At 31.1% G+C, this 16,829-nt stretch overlaps 2 protein-coding genes and 1 pseudogene across 2 annotated transcripts; 2 read left to right on the forward strand and 1 right to left on the reverse strand.

Moving 5' to 3' along the window:
* Positions 1-840: 840 nt before the first annotated feature.
* Positions 841-3,753, forward strand: LOC149890112 (uncharacterized). Its single transcript, XM_090084565.1, has 3 exons — positions 841-1,382; positions 1,600-1,786; positions 2,010-3,753. Exons 1-3 carry the CDS (start codon positions 1,049-1,051, stop codon positions 3,742-3,744), a joined length of 2,256 nt encoding a protein of 751 aa, XP_089940691.1. The 5' UTR covers positions 841-1,048; the 3' UTR covers positions 3,745-3,753.
* A 7,018-nt stretch (positions 3,754-10,771) lies between these two features.
* Positions 10,772-11,978, forward strand: LOC149890113 (uncharacterized). Its single transcript, XM_090084571.1, has one exon. It carries the CDS (start codon positions 11,048-11,050, stop codon positions 11,936-11,938), a length of 891 nt encoding a protein of 296 aa, XP_089940697.1. The 5' UTR covers positions 10,772-11,047; the 3' UTR covers positions 11,939-11,978.
* Positions 11,979-12,432: 454 nt separating this feature from the next.
* Positions 12,433-15,306, reverse strand: LOC149890114 (uncharacterized; annotated as a pseudogene).
* Positions 15,307-16,829: the final 1,523 nt, after the last annotated feature.

The following is a 16,829-nucleotide window of genomic DNA, read 5'->3' on the forward strand; positions in this document are numbered from 1 at the left end:
ATGGGCCCCGCATAGTCAAAGATCAATGTACCCCAATAGGTATAGGTAACATATTGATAGCAATATCTACTGTATAAATTGCAGCCAAATAAAAATTATATATTATATTATACACCTAACACTTACAAATTTAAAATAAAATTGTTGTTAACCCATACAGACATCTAAATAAAAATATATTTGAATTATAGTACGATTTAAAAAAATCACTTTTTATGACGAAAAACAATATTTTCTTTATTTTTTTTGACGCTGATAACCTTATGAAAAAATATTACGAATAATCAATTAGGGAAGCATAATGGTTAATTAAATTGCAACCTCACTTCTAGTAAGGCAAAAATGAACGAGTAAAAGCCAAAAGATCATACTGCCCCGGCGATCAATGCGCCCCCATCTCCCCTACAAAATAGATTTGGTTTTGCACAAATCTGCTTTTTAAATGTTTTTGGATATCATCAAGTAAGGAGGCATCCATAAAGTACGTACGCAGGTATGGGGGAGGGGGGGTTACCAAAAAACGTACAAATGCGTACAAGGGGAGGGGGGGGGGTTTCAAGACAGCGAGTACGTACGCGGTTTGACTATCTTTCTCTGGAGATATTTTTAAAACTTGATCCGTACAAAAAGCAATGAACTTTTCGAATGTAAAAAATCTTTTTTTTTTAATACGCAACCTGGTTTTTATCTTTTCAATTAAAACGTTACAACAAGTTAATTTTTTATTATTTTAAATTAATATTTTATTATTAACTTTTTATTAACAATGTACTACTTCAAATTATTGTTAAAGTTTTAATGTATTTTTTCTTATTATAAAAAACAATTATTTTTAAAAACAGCAATTTTAATGCTAATAGAAACCAACACCTTTTATTGCGAAATGTGATTGCAATTAATTTGAGTCAAGTTATTTTTTTTACGTTCTTCGCTTTAACGACACTGAATCTTATGATTAAATCGTTTATTTCCAAATAAACAAAAACTTTTATCTTTCCATTCAAATAACTGAATACGTTGCAACAAAAAAAAACTGCTTATTTCCAAGATGTCGAACGAATTTGTTGGGAACGAGAAAAAGTATCTTCAACTCCTTGAGTTATATAAGAAAGCATATTCAACACTTGAAAAACAAAAGCAGTATCAGCACGCACAGGAATTGTGGAAAATAGTAAAATATGATCAGTCTTTGTATGAAAAAAAAGTAAACGAATTAAAAGTGAAAGCAACAAAGTCAAAAGGATCAATCATGTCATTCTGGGGAAATGCTTTATCACCGCCTAGCAAAAAGAAAAAAGATATCCATCCAGTGCCGTCTTCGTCAAATAAAATACAAAGTTTTCCGAACGCAACAACGACAGAACCTGAAAGGATTGAACTTAGTAAGCCATTTTTTGTGATAATTTACAAACTTTTTCTCTCGTGATTTTCTATATATTGAATTCAACCGAATTGGTAATTAAACTACCTTGTACGACTATATTGCAATCGCATAGTTTTATTCATCATAACTGGAGATCTTGACCAATTTCTCTACATCCAATCTCTATAACTGTCAAGAATTTATAAAAGTTTATTTTTGGGTATTTCCTAATTTAGATTTAACATCAAGCGAGAAGGAAAGAGCAAATCCGGCGCAAGTTAAAAGTCGGAAGAAAATCTCAGATCTTGAATCACAGCTTTCATCCTTGATAATCTTACGCGATTCTGGTTTGTCTACTGTAACGAGGAAACAATTAGACAATGTGAAAGAAAGCATAAGAAGAGAAAAAACAAACTTGGACAGGTAAATGTTAAGAGATATATCGAATAGAGCTTAGAAGTATAGAAAGACGTCTTGGCCATAAAAACCAAACTTTTAAGCAGGCAGCAACTTTCAAAATTTTGTTTTTCAAATTGTCAATAAGAATTTCTAATTGAGTATTTACAAAGTTCGCAGAATCCAGGTAACCTTAAGTATAGAAAGTTTTATAACGGAATCAAAGATTTGTGTAATATTTTGTTTTCAGATTGATTCGTGAATCGGCACGACAAAGAAAACGGAGACAAAAACTTAAAGAGGGCATCGAAACAGTTTGTCAAAACAACCCTGAAGTATCAAGTGCTTTGAAACAGTTTATGCAAAACCATCCTGGACGACCACGGCTCGAAATTGATCAACCAGAACTTTTATCAACAATCATAAAGGTTGTGCAAAGTTCATCAGCAGCTGACGAGCGTCGAAGAACAGAATGTCTTCGCAGTGTCTCCACTTTGGATGATCTTCAGAAAGAGCTGACGAAAATAGGCTTCAACTTGAGTAGAAGTGGTTTGTACCTTCGTCTTTTACCACGACGTGAAAACACTTCTGAAGGAAAAAAGCATGTCAACACAGTTCCAGTGAAGCTACTACGTCCAGAAAATTCACTGCGAAAAAGAAATGATGATAGAATGTTTGCCAAATCTTTTATTGATGACATATTTGAAGTTTGCAAATTGTTTGGACCAAAAGCTGTGCTTTTCATGTCCAATGATGATAAAGCCAGGGTACCGTTGGGTCTTACTGCTGCAAGCCTTCAAGCGCCGTTGCTGATGCATATGGAATACAAGGTCAAACTTATGGATCATGACTTTGTCGTTGGCCCACAGCACAAGTTAATCCCATCGGTGTATGGCATATGCGAAGTTAACAATAATGGAAATGTATCCTACAGTGGAGACACTTTCATACGCATACGAAGTGGGAAACACGATATATCGAATGCTTTTACACATGCTTTTGATGTTAGGGAGCTTTTTGAAACCAAGTTGGTTAGACGTAAACCAATTATGTTAATGGAGACTGATGGAGCTCAAGATGAAGCACCACGCTTCCCTAAAACGTTAGCAACTGCTGTTGATCTCTTCCGCTTGCTGGATTTAGATGTCTTGCTTGATGGTGTGAATGCAGCTGGGCTTTCAGCCTTCAACCCCATTGAAAGAAGAATGGCACCTCTTTCTCGTGATTTGGCTGGAATAGTTCTTCCCCATGATTATTTTGGCAATCACCTTGATTCTTCTGGGAAGACAATTAACCAAGAACTGGAGGTAGAAAATTTTCAAAAAGCGGCTGACGTTTTATCCCAAGTTTGGGAGAAAACCGTCATCGACGGTTACCATGTTAATTGCCGGGCAGTACCAGTTGGAAAAGCATATAAACCGCCGAATCCTGATCCTGTTTGGGTAGAGAAACATTGCCAGCAATCGCGTTATTGTCTACAAATTGTGAAATGCCAGGACAAGTTATGTTGTTCATCGTTTGAAACAAATTGGCTGAATACCATCCCCCAACGTTTCATTCCATTTCCAGCCATCTACGAGTACTGCGAGAATGGTTACAAAGCGATGGAACCATCTCGATATTTTAAAAACGTATCAAACCATTCAAACTTTGCACCTCTGACGCATAGGCTTTTGCTACAAGACATACCTACAGAAGGCTTAAAGTACAAAATTATACCATTTGATCTGTATTGTCCTTCATTGGAAAAAAAGCTTCTAAACGGAATTTGCGACAAATGCAATAAATACTGGCCGAGCAAGGCAGCAATGAAACGGCACAAGAAAGCACACAACAAACAAAAGATAAAGATTGATATGGAGAGTGATTTAAGTGAAAGTGAAGAAGTCAGTGAGAAGATTACTAATGAAAGATTAGAAGCAGAGTTCATGCCTGTTTTCCATAACATTTTCAATTTATTTAAGTCACCATTTGTGGAAATATAAATAGCTAAATTAAAAATACTCGCAACAAGAATCCTTTCTAAATCATTTTTCTTTCCTTTCGTTAATAACTGCCCATTTTTTAGTTAAGTACAGAAAAATCTCTAACTAAAAATGTTGATCTTTTTTGTATTTAATGTTTTGAAAACTTTTTTTTTTTGGGTGGGTGGGTGGGGAGGTCATACTTTTTTAATAAATAACGCGTACGTACGCAGAGGGGGAGGGGGTGGTTAAAAGCGTACAAGTGCGTACAAGGGGGGAGGGGGGGTCCAAAAGCATTAGTTTTACTGCGTACGTAATTTATGGACGTCCCCTAATGACGCCCAATAATTTTTTCCACTCCGTTACCGTAACATAAATGTAACTACATCTGTGAATTATTATTATTTTTGTAACAAATTCTATTTTTGTAATGAAATATACTGGGTACTATAACTACAGCCTACATGTTAAGTATATTAGCCAAATTTATTGACATAATAAATTTAATTTATGTGACAATGTCTGCTCCGTTACTGACATTTGCTAATTATTTATTATTTAAAAGAAAAACAGTGAAAGTTACATTTTAAATTAAAGGGAAAATCTTAGTATACAAATAAATTCAGTACATTGTCTTTTAAAAAAAGGTAAAGCGTCTTTAAAAAAAGAAACTAACTCGACAAAAATCTTTTCGGATTTAAATTGTATAAATGCTGTCCACTCCGTTACTGGATCATTACCATACATCATTAATGTGAAGAAAGTCGTGGTCGCTCACAACATCATTTGCTTCAATCAACAAGATATTCAAATTTTCATCAAAATTAACCAGATCAATGATATTGCTGCTTAAATGTTGAAATTGGTCATCATTGACATCCATTGCATCGGCCGAAGTAATGCTTTTATCACTGTTAAAATTCTGAAATATTAAAAAGAAATTCACGGAAGTACTTAAAATAAATTTAATTATTATAGAAGCAAATAAATAAGCAAAATAATAAAATACACAAAAACTTTTTTACCGTGCTAGTGTTTTTGGAAAACATATCGCTTTAAATCGTAGCATGTGCAAACTGTACCCCTCTTACAGAAGCAACTTAAATCTCGATACAAAACATTAAATTTTCTGTCTGTGTGCAGCTGATGCAATTTCATAGTGCCTGTAATAGCCTTTAATGTTTTGGAACATTTTGAGTCAAAAGAAATAATTTTGGATCCCTCAATGTAGTAAAACTTTATTAATGAATGTCCATTGTTAAGAAAATTATATAAACTTTCTGCATGTGGAAGGTCACAACCCATATTAAGCAATTGATCTGCCTGACGTTTCACAGATCCTCCTATCGCATCTGGTGCTCCCTTGCCATGCCCACTTTCAAAAAAATTCCAACTGGCTAAATTAAATTTTAATTCGTATATCAATGTAGAGAATAAGAAGAAGTTTTTCTTATTCCTATATTGTGTGGTTGGTCCATCAGAAAAAAAAATGAATATCTGTAATTTGTGGGTTATCTATCTTGAGTTCAATTAGCACGGGTTCCAGATGTGCCCATATAAAAGGAGGATCGTGCCTCAAAGAGTCGGATATAGTTGTAAATGACTGATGTTTATCCATTTTATAAATTACTCCTGTATGCAATGTTGCTTGCTTGTTACTTGCTCCAAAATGTGAAGATTGAATTGCAGCAAAATTCTTGCACACATAGTTCTCAGAAAAATCTATATGTATAACAGCTTCGTTCACATTTACTGTTTCTTTTAATTGTTTGTACATTCTGAACTGGTGTCTTATTATAAAAACATGCTTGCATAGCTCGTTTCGAATTAAATCACAGAATTTTAATTTAAGATCTTTAAGTGTTCCACGCTTCACACTATCCTGATAACACTTGTTATTTTCTTTTCTCCCATCTTTTCACATTCCTATTTTTCTTTTTCCCACTGGAACCAAACTATAATACTTTCATCTTTTAGCAATCCTTTTTCTTGAAATTGAACTCGAGACTTAAAACAAATGTTACATTCTCTGAACATGAAACGCTTTCTGAATTTCAGCACGAGATTTCTTTGAAGTATTCATATTATATGCCTAGTTGTATTTCTTTTGGAAAAATAGTATAATAACTGTAATTGTTAATACACCAAAAGTTTATTTATTTATTATTATTAAAATACATTTTAAGATTTACATTTATTTTAAAAGCCAAACGTATTAGAGTCAAATGTAAATAAAAACCAAACAATAAATCCTTATACTAAAATACTTACAAATTACTCTTACAATAAATTAAAAGTAAAAGAACGCAGCGTATATATGGTAATCATATTTAACGCTGCAAGGTAATCATATTTTATCGCTGCAGTAAGTCCCTAATGGTTGACGTGTTTATTTAATGCAGAAAAATAGCTTTGCTTAAAGCTTTTGATTTTTTTTATATTCGTGATGTCAGCTCCGTTATGTTGTTGTCAACTCCGTTATTAAGAGGAAATCACGGAGTTGACAGTAACGGAGTAGACATAATTATACATAATCGATAATATCTCATTATTACTCATAGGAAAACATCTTTAAAATCTTTTATTGCTATATTGTCCAAAAGATTTGAAGAGTACTAAAACACGCCATATAAAAATTTGTAATTTTACGGAATAAAAAAGCGTAACGGAGTAGGCTTCGAATAAGAATATCATTTTTAAAATAAGGTAATTAGGCTCTCATTTTTATATAAATAATGCTTGCAGCACGATATAACTTTAAATGTTAATAAATTCCATAGAACTGGACTTTTTTTCATTATTTTAATTAGTAAATAAGTAAAAACTACAAACCTGTGACTATTTTAGAATGTAATAACGGATTGGACAAAAAATGTGGGGACAGCAAGTTTTTGACAAAAGCTACAACAGGATAAGGTGTAAATTAATACATGTATTAATATACCATATATTAGCATGTCTAAAGCACCAAATTAAGTCCCCGATTAGCCTTAATACAAAAGAAAAAAAAATTATTGAGTAAAACAATAGATGCAGGACATCTACGGAGTGGACATTTTTGATTAACAATTGTGCACACAAAATTTTAAATTTTAGTTGGAAATATCCGATAAAATGCTAGTTTATATTAACGATAACTATTACTACCCACGGTGCTGTTTTTTATGTTACTTGTACAAGAATTGCGTTTTTATAGCTGTAGGACAAAATTTCAGAAACGGAGTTGACGGAATGAGAGAATGACTCATATAAATTATCTTATGCGTCATTCGCAACAGAACTGTTATTTAAAAATTGCGGGATTTAAAATTTCAAAACAATATGTTATTTTACAAAAAAAGTTGAACGTTTTTTTTGAAATCTATGTTATTTTTTTTATGTACGATTAGTAAAATAAATGTTGATAGATTTTTAATACTACATATAGTCTTGTAATATCATATATAATAACATGTATTGTTACACTTATGTACTTTTATATAAATCTTTGTATAATACATATATAGAAAGATTTATTTTTTGAGTTTGATCCTTTATATATATTCTGTTAGTTATCAATTTAGGAATTGTTCAAAAGTTACATGTTAAGTTACAAGTCAAAACATATATAAGACTATATATAAATAGTTTACTCTTTAAAAATTGTGGATTTGTCTAACATCAACAATGTCTATTATTGATCCAACAACATGTGGGTTTGCCAAAGTGGTTGCATACGAACTTGTATTATCAGGAGTAACACTAAAAGAACAGATAGATTGTTACGCTTTGATATTTGACAAGCAATTAGAAAACTTTATTGCATCATCAGATGTTCATCGCCGCAACTTTCCTAAAATTAAAACTAAAATTCAATCTATAGCCAAATTAAACAAAACAAACAAGCATACAATATTAGAATTGTTTTCGAGCAATAGTTGGTATAAACTAGACGAAACAGAAAAATCCCAGCATTCATTTTCAAATTGCAAGGGTTGTATCAGAAATAAAATATATAAACACCTATTAACATTATTTCCAGTAAAATGCATCATGTATGGAAGAAAAGCAGCATTAGCACTTTATCATTCACATAAAGAAAAATCAAAAATGGTAGATAATGCCAAAATTCTTTTAAAAAAAAGCTGATAATGAGTTTAAAAAAAAATTCCCATTCACTCCAATTGAGTGTAGAGTGCCATCTATTCCGAAGAGCTACCTTATAGCCAAACCTCCAAAAAGTATAGTTCTGGCTCAAAAAAATTGTTATGTAAGATCATTCAAATCAAGTATAGACATTTACAGGATACAGCAGTCGATAGGTTGTTAATTGTTCTAAGACATGTACCAGAAAAAATCTGCGCGTGTTCTGATGTGGTGTTTACGAAAATCGTACATCATTTAAAATAGCTAATTGTTTTAAAATGTGATTGTATTAATGTTGTTCAAAATATAAACAACTCTGTTATTAAAACAATTAGCTTTAATTGAAATGTCATCAAATCAAGATAAGAAGCGAGAAAAAATTTTGCATTTTCTCGTTGAAAATCCTGGTGTATCAAACAAAACAATTTCTAAAGAGCTGCAGATTGCTTTGAGAACAGTGCAATCATAAGAAAATCAGGAAGTGGAAGAAAAAAATGTTTTGTTAGATGAGATCTTGGTAAAAAGGTAAAAGATGCCTAAGACAGAAAACCGGAGATTTCTGTTCGAACATTAGCGAATAAGTTTAAGACAAGTGCTTCCACTATACAAAGAGTAAAGAGAAATTGTGGTTATAAATTTTATAAAAAGAAAAAAGTTTCTCGTCGTGAAGAAAAGCAAGAAAATGTCTCAATTTGATGTTCAAAGCTGCTCTATAAAAAATTATATGCTAAAAAATCTTGTTTGATTATTGACGATGAAACTTATTGTGCTGCATATTTCCGATCTCTTCCAGGACACCAATATTATTCAGCAATTAATCGCAAGAAACTGAATTCCAAATATAAATGCATTGGAATGCAAAAATTTGCTAAAAAATTCTTAGTTTGGCAAGCAATTTGTGAATGTGGTGAAAGAAGCTCTTGTTTTGTGACTACGGGAACAATTAACACCAAAACATACATAAAAGAATGCCTCAAGAAACGTCTTTTGCCGTTTTTAAGAACACACGGGTAACCCGTTATTTTGGCCCGATTTAGCATCATGTCACTACTCTGGGACACATTTAAACTGGCTTAGAGAACATAAAGCAGATTTCGTTGAAAAACACTGCAATCCACCAAGTTGTCCCGAACTATGTCCAACCGAAAGATATTGGGCTCTTGTCAAACGAAAACTAAGGTTCAATGTAAAAGAAGCCAAAAACATTAAAGACTTCAAAAATAAATGGATGAGAGCTACCAAGAAAGTCCAGCCGAAGACTGTGCAAAAGCTGATGTCGAGTGTAAAACGCAAAATGCGTTCTCACGTACAAAACATTACAAACTTTCTTAAGTGAAATTTAAAAATATTAATATATGTATTTTCAAAATATACATAACATTCAATATCGAAATACAATAGTTAGATAAATATCCTTTATAATGTCCGCGCAGATTTTTTCTGGTATATGTCTTAAAACAAAATTGCAAATTTTTTATTAGTGTCATATTTCACAAAAAAAAAAAAAATTATATCCAAGATAATTTTATAGCTATAATAAAAGTTTTTTCAAATCTATTTTTTTATTTAGATTATTTGGAACAGAAATATCGTTTTCTAAACATAAAAAATTGAGACTAAGTCAAAGTTTTGAAACACTTGCACATGCAAAACAGCGAGCAAATGTGAAACAAAATACATCTAGAAAAAATCACATAGGTTCATATAGTTGGTTGGACAGTGACTGTTTAACTGAAGTTGAAAATTATGAAGTAGGAACATATATAAATTTTACTAAACTATCGCAAAAGTTTTAAATGGAAAATAATGCAGGTGTTTTACCTTTAAACATTGGTCAAGTAGTTAAAGAATTTCTTGAAAAAAATGGCATCGATTTGAACAAGTTTATATACAAGGGTAAAGGTAAGTCCATTTTAAGAAGATCTAAACGTAGGATTAATGGCACTAAAGTATCAATGCCAACAGAACCTACAAATACAAAAATTAAACAAGACATGAAGAAAAAAGTAAAATCTGGATATTACACAATAGGACACCTAATAACTCCACAAAAACTTGAAATAATGAAAATTAATGGCGATAATTCATATGCAAATAGCTTGACTGAGCTTTATGGAAGAAAAATCCCCTTAATTCAAATAAGAAAAAAGTTTGCAGAACAACATAAAAAGTTTTTTCGGTTGCATAGTATTGATGATTTTCAAGAGAAGATATAATTTTTGAACTAACTCATATTAATGAATGCTCAAATAGTAAGAACACAACAACAGAGTTATTGTTACAGAAATTGAAAACTTTTAATTGTAAGCGCCACCTTCAATTAAGGCATGATGGGTCTACAATTAATAACCATTTTCATGTTTTATTCATGGTCAACTGTTTATATGATCCAGCCATTTGTTTAAAAAATGATGAGTATTTTAAACAATATAAAGAACAAGTTATATCACCTCAGTTCAGTGAACATTGAGATCTTGATCACAAAATACCATATACCATACCATATATCAGTTGTTAATACCTAAATCTGTTCGATGATGATTGCGGCAACATTTTTATGATTTTAGATTAGATTTGGTATGATTTTTTTAAAAAGCCTTTTATAATATTTTTAAAAATTTTAATATCATTAAAACATTTGTAATTAAATCATTTTTGTATCGACTTTTTATTCCGAAGGAACTTTGTAACTATGTTATCAATTAACATGAAATATCGATGCATCAAACTAACAAGATCTTTTGAAAGAAAAAATTTAGAAATTTCTAAATAAGTATGACATGCAACTGAACGCCAGATATTTAGAACAAAATTTTTTTGCTCATTTAATACATAGTCATAAGAATAGATAGTCTGGAAACACGGACCGTTTCCATTGTTTTTCGATTTTAACTTGAAAACTGCACAACGACCCGGCGAACCTGCACAAGTTTAAAAAATGGCATCTTTTAACAGCGACTTCGAGACAAATAGTGATTTAGAATGTTTGTTTGACGTGGTTGAAGGAGGATTTTTTAACAATGACATTAACTTAGTTACAGATATAGATTCTATTGTTTCTGATATCGATATTTATAGAGAAAATGTCGAACAACATGCATGCATTCAGTGTCCCAAAGTTTAGAAGACAATTAGAGGTTTAAAGAGGCACATTGCATCGAAGCATATTTTAGAGAGTTTTGAAATAGGTTCTTCCAAAATGTATAATACATTGTCACCACTAAAGCTGAAAAGCATAGTTGAAGAATGTGCAAGTTTATTGCAAATAGACATGTGTCTGCCATTTGATATAAGAAAACAGTTCTCATGTGAGAAGTTTAGTTTTTCAATAGATGATGCTGAAAATCTTTGGCAAAAGTTAAAACTAATAATAGAAAAATTTAATGGCAATAGTGATTTATTTTATCAAGATTATTATGGATTGTTGAGCGAAAATCTACTAGCTTCACACTTCAGCGATCTAACTTTGAGTAATACACTACTCACTGAAATGTCTTCTCTTATAGTAAACAATCTTTCTCATATAAAACCAAATACTATTGAATCTGTAAATACAACTCAGGAAATAACTGATATAGAGAGAAAGAGTTTACAATATCTTATTGGATATATTTTTCAGAGAGTCTATACTAAATTTAAAAGTAGTGAAAATGTATGTAAGTATAGCCAACAGTGTGTTTCAATTTTACTGCGCTGCAGGGTTATGGAAGATGATACTCAGACACTTGTAAATATTAGAGATAGAGGGGGTTTGTGGAAAGTAAACAATGTAATTCAAGATCTTTTTCTGACATGCGAGAATATTTTTCGTAGAAAAACAACACAAGTTTTTTCAAAACTAGATCCTGAAGTTTTAATCGAGTCCATGTTGACAAACTATATTGTTTTATCTTTTTATAAACAAGTTTGCAACGATCCTGAATCAACTGAAGTTAGTAAGAATTTGCTAGAGCACTTAATTACATTATTTGTAAGAGTTTGTTCATTTTCTTATGCCAAAGACATTATTGAAAAACATAAGATAAGAAAGAAAACCTGCAAGACTCGTTCATTGCGCTGTGAAATAAAGAAAGCAAGTGAAGAAAATTAACATAAATATTGAACATAAAAGGCTATTTTCATAGCCACATATCTTTTTAAAACATTAATGGCATAAAACTACTTTAATTCTGTTTAAAATTTTATTTAATAGTTACTTAATTTATCAAGATAGTACTTCAATATATATATATATATATATATATATATATATATATATATATATATATATATATATATATATATATATATATATATATATATGATTTAGAGATAGATGAGGGTACATGCATAGAATGATTTAGGGAGAACCTGGAAGTAAGTTGATAACACATTGAACGGTTTGGGTTAGGGCAGGGATCAGCTTCTTTTCATTATTCTTCCTTTTCCTAAAAAAACACACTTAAGGTTTAACTTAGTTGGACTTGATGGGTGCCCACCAATTTATTTTGTTTAGAAATATTTTTTGAAGAAAAAAAATGCCTTTATGCTAATTCATTTATAGATACTCTCACCATTGTAAATGACAAATAATGCTTTTAAATCTTTGTGGTTATGAAAATAACCTTTTTTATTCAATTAATAAATGTGAAAAAGCAGAACTTAATGTTGGTTTTTAATTTGAATTAACTTTGAACTATTTTTTTTTCTTTTCGGTAAAGGATTATTTTCAATATCCATGATATTGTTAGTAGATTGAATGTTACCAGTAATTAGACGAACTGAAAACTGTGACTTGATTGTATTGTCATTGTAGCCAAAATCTTTGATAGATGGATTATCTTTTCTGCGACCAATTGCACGTTGTCTTCCAAAATAGTTTTCAAGGTCATCTTGGCAGAATCTTTCAGAAAATACAAATCGAACACCATTTTCAAGTAAAAATTTAACAACTTCTTTAAATGAATGCACTGTAATCTGCAAACCTTCATAAGTTTGAGAGGAAATAAACATTTTTGGTTTTGAACTCTCGTCAAAACTTCCTTCGCGTTGATCTATAGATTCTTTCCACAATTTAAAGTATAAGAGGAAGTTATCTAACCAAGCAAATCTTGAATCATCTACTGATTCATAAGGTTTTAAAAATGCTTTTCTTTTTGTTATATGCTCAACACTGTTCTTTACATTCAAACAATCAAAAAACCTATCCATCATTAAACAAAATTCTGCAGTTCCAGCAGCTTCTGGTGGTCCAAACTGCTTTAAAACATTTCCTACCGTTTCGCTCAATACTTGGGAGGCAAGACGTACCCTCATTACAGAATATGGTGTTAAGTTTACATGATCGCTTGTTAGTTTAGGAACAAGTTTTAAACCTCTTTCTAAATCAGAATTGTAAAATGTTGAAATATGATTCCAAAGAAGAAAAAATCCACTATTCCACATGTAGCGTGATTTACATCCTGAGCCAGAATTACTTAGGCAGTTTCGAGAAGTTTTGATTAGGTGAGGAACATCTGCAAAGAAAAATATATATTGCACTAAAAACTTATTTAGTAATATTATCATTACTAAATAAGTTTTTAGTGCAATATATAACTTTTTCCCCTGAGCCACCATCTAATTTCTTATGCATTTTAAAAAACTTCCTATTAGGAGATGCACCATCTGCAGTTGCAGCTATGACTTTCAAATTTATACTCTCCAGATAACGCACTGCTTTCCAAAATATTGACATAAGTTGTGTTGATGTTACTCCAGTTGTAGCAAATGTTGCTAGACTATAGGAAAGTGGGTTTACTATACTTTTAACATGAAAAACTAAAACATAAGAGGCTAGCTCTCTCACATTTTTAAGTGTTGCATAGTTAGTTTGAATATCTCCTAAATCTACAAATCCAATTAACTCACCAGAGTATTTATCCCAAACCAAATCTTCTTGAACTTTCATTTCATCAAACAGAATTGTAACAAATCGTTCAGAACTAGAGAAGTTAGAAGTTTTATTTGCAAGATCATTAATGACTTGAGGATTAAAACCTCTTGAAGGATGTATATAATTTTTGTAGTCTCTCAAGGTGCGTAAACTTGGAAGAACTAAAAATCCTGACCCAGTCTTACTATCAAAACGCAAATCAGAATATGCTGACAAAGATTTAGCTGCTAAATTGAGACAAAATTTTATTATCATTGGATGATACTTAACACTACAGGGACTAGAAGCTTTAATATAATTTTGCTGCTCATTCCAAAATAGTTTCATGAAGTCTGGAATATTTTTTTGATTAAAACCAGAGTACAATGTTTTAAGGTCTTGATCAAGTTCTAAATTAACTTTTTCACTTTCCATATTCAAAACTGTTCTCATATGTTCAATCTGATTTTCCAACTGTTTGCATTTTAAACCATGTTGTTGCAAACTTAATTTAATTCGTTCGGTGGAGGTAAATTTAAGTGGAGCATTCAGCTTTGCAAGTTGGTTTAAAGTTTTTTTTTTTTATTATTTACTTCATAATTAGTTTTAAGTTGCAAAGAACGGCATGAATAACAACAATTCTGGGATTTTATTAAAATATTACAATTAAGTGAACGATAAAACTCATTTTGATTTAATCTAGGTTTAAGAGGAAGTTGCTTAAAAAGTAAGTAGCTAAACTTTTTAGTTATAACATGTTTTTCAAATTTAAAGTTTTGGTTGATTAAGTCTAAACTTTTTACTTCAACACCAGGACAAAGAACAAGAGTTTCAATATGACTTATAAACTTTGATAAAGAAACATTTAAAAAAGATCCTTTATATTGAAGGTACAAAAGATGATCTATTGGTAACATCCAACCAAAAATTCTTATACAATAGTTTAGCAACTCGTCGACATAAATTTCATACTTTGGTAAAATATGTTCTGGAGAATTACAAGTAATTACTGCAAATTTATCATCCAAAGAAATTTTCCAACAATCACCAAGAGAGAGCTTTAATATACGTTTGGTAAAATCATCAAAAGATTTGTAACATGACGTTGTAGTTCGAGAAATTAACTCTTGCGTCACTAAAAACTCCTCACGTTTTGTAATGGATATTGAACTTCGCTGTGGTTGATTACTTTTCTTGGGGAGATTTAGAGTTGGCAATGCCCCATCCTTTAAAATATTTCGAGATGAGTAAACCCAAAATTGATCTTCAGTAAAGTGAAACTCATAAATATAAAGGTTGAAGGAATCAATTCGTTTTTTCAAAGAATCATCGATGAGTCTGTCTCTAGTAATTACGTTAACAAGCTCATTACTCCATTTCTTAATTGCATCATTAGTTGGAGTAGGAACTTTGAAAATGCTGATACCTTTGTGTCTTCTAGAAGTTGAACAACCAAATATTGCACAAATTTCACCAGGCATATCAAAAAAATCAATTTCAATAAAAACAGAAAGACAACTTAAAAAAGTAATAGGCAATCGCTAACAACAACAATCTTTTTGTGCAGGTTCGGAAGTCCGGAAACGAGAAAAAACAGTGTGAAAGAGTTAAAACAATGCGCTTTTGTTCGCTTCCAAACTATATCTTTCTTATAACTATGGTTCAACTTATGTACTAACTTTTCTATATCAATTACTTTCTTCATACCACTTCTATCCATCAATTAATTAACATCTGTGAAACCAATCTTTGGGTCTACATCTCTTTGCAAAATATAATTTGCTTTTTGTATCACTCCAGTATATTTTTCAAATAGGGATTGTGACTTTGGTATCAGGATTTTTGCTGCAGTTTTATTACCAAATCTACTACCAGCGTCAACTCCAGAGTTTTACCAACGTCTAAAGCTTTTTTACCTAACTGTTAAGCAGCATATTTACCTGAAACAGCTGCAGATGAAATGCAAAAAAACCTTATATTACCAGAAGTATTAGAGGTCTAATTATTTGTAAACCTGGATGTGGCAAGAAAACATTATCACTTAATCTACTTATTAATTAAGGATAGCTTGATTATAATAGACTTACGGTTTTGGAAAAAGCCTTTTTCAGCCAGAGTATTGAAAAGCCTTTGAAAAAAAGTAACCAAATGAAACGCTACCAAGATTTTTCGAAAACAATGATACAATAATTCAGCTAGATGACTCTGTTTCTTCACCTATATAGGTAAAAGCAAAAGAAGATAACCAAATATGGGACATTGAATTTATTTTTTTGAGTCAGGCTGAGATTTATCATCAGAAAATCAATTTCTTGTCGTTTTTGACAATATGTTTTTAGAGAAACAGAATAGGTGTGAAGTTTATTACATTCGTGGAAGACATTGTAATGTGGATTGTAGCTACTTTTCACAAAAAAATTATAAACTTACAAAACAAACAATGCGTGAGAATGCAAACTTTATTTGGTCGTGATGATGTTGGATATTATAAATTTGTTTGCTTTAGTCCACAAAGAGATGAAGTTATTTCAGGAACTACTGGATATTCAATATCTATAGGAAGTGTTCCTGGATGTAATGGAGTACCAATAGTTGGATATCAGACTAAAGCAAATGCTGGAGCTCTAAATCAATGGATATGTCTATCTAAAATATGGAATGTTTCTGATGGATCTCTAGTTGGCTCAGTATAGTGTAATGGAAAACATTTTTGGAGTTTTACGGCACAATCATCTACTTGTAGTACACAACATTTGGTGACTTAAATCCAACAGGTGTTGTACCATTAGATGTATAACTATTTGCAATTTGTAAAGATTATTCCAATGGACACATTACAAGTACATCATAAAGCATTTTGTGCAAGATATTTTATTGATTGTCATCTAATTTCTATATAAAATAAAAAAGTGTCTGTGAGAAATAAAAAACACTTCTGGGGATAAATTTTTTATTTTACTGAGTGGACTGGACCATTTTCGACAAGCTTTTATCATCTTTTAGTTTGTTATTTACTAAAACAAAATACTGGAGTTTTCTTATATAAACAAGTTGTAAAAGTGTGATTAATAAATTATACTAAAAAAAC

Source organism: Hydra viridissima, unplaced genomic scaffold (assembly GCF_058129835.1).
Source record: "Hydra viridissima isolate aposymbiotic clone 2 unplaced genomic scaffold, HvirCarnegie_v1 scaffold_4, whole genome shotgun sequence".
NCBI lineage: Eukaryota > Metazoa > Cnidaria > Hydrozoa > Anthoathecata > Hydridae > Hydra > Hydra viridissima.

What these genes read in the sequence shown, in the direction of transcription:
- LOC149890112 (XM_090084565.1), top strand. Translation starts at nt 1,049, where the DNA reads ATGTCGAACGAATTTGTTGGGAACGAGAAAAAGTATCTTCAACTCCTT. An exon ending in ACCTGAAAGGATTGAACTTA is followed by an intron (nt 1,383 to 1,599) that starts GTAAGCCATTTT and finishes TTCCTAATTTAG; the next exon opens with ATTTAACATCAAGCGAGAAG. An exon ending in GAAAAAACAAACTTGGACAG is followed by an intron (nt 1,787 to 2,009) that starts GTAAATGTTAAG and finishes TTTTGTTTTCAG; the next exon opens with ATTGATTCGTGAATCGGCAC.
- LOC149890113 (XM_090084571.1), top strand. Translation starts at nt 11,048, where the DNA reads ATGTATAATACATTGTCACCACTAAAGCTGAAAAGCATAGTTGAAGAA.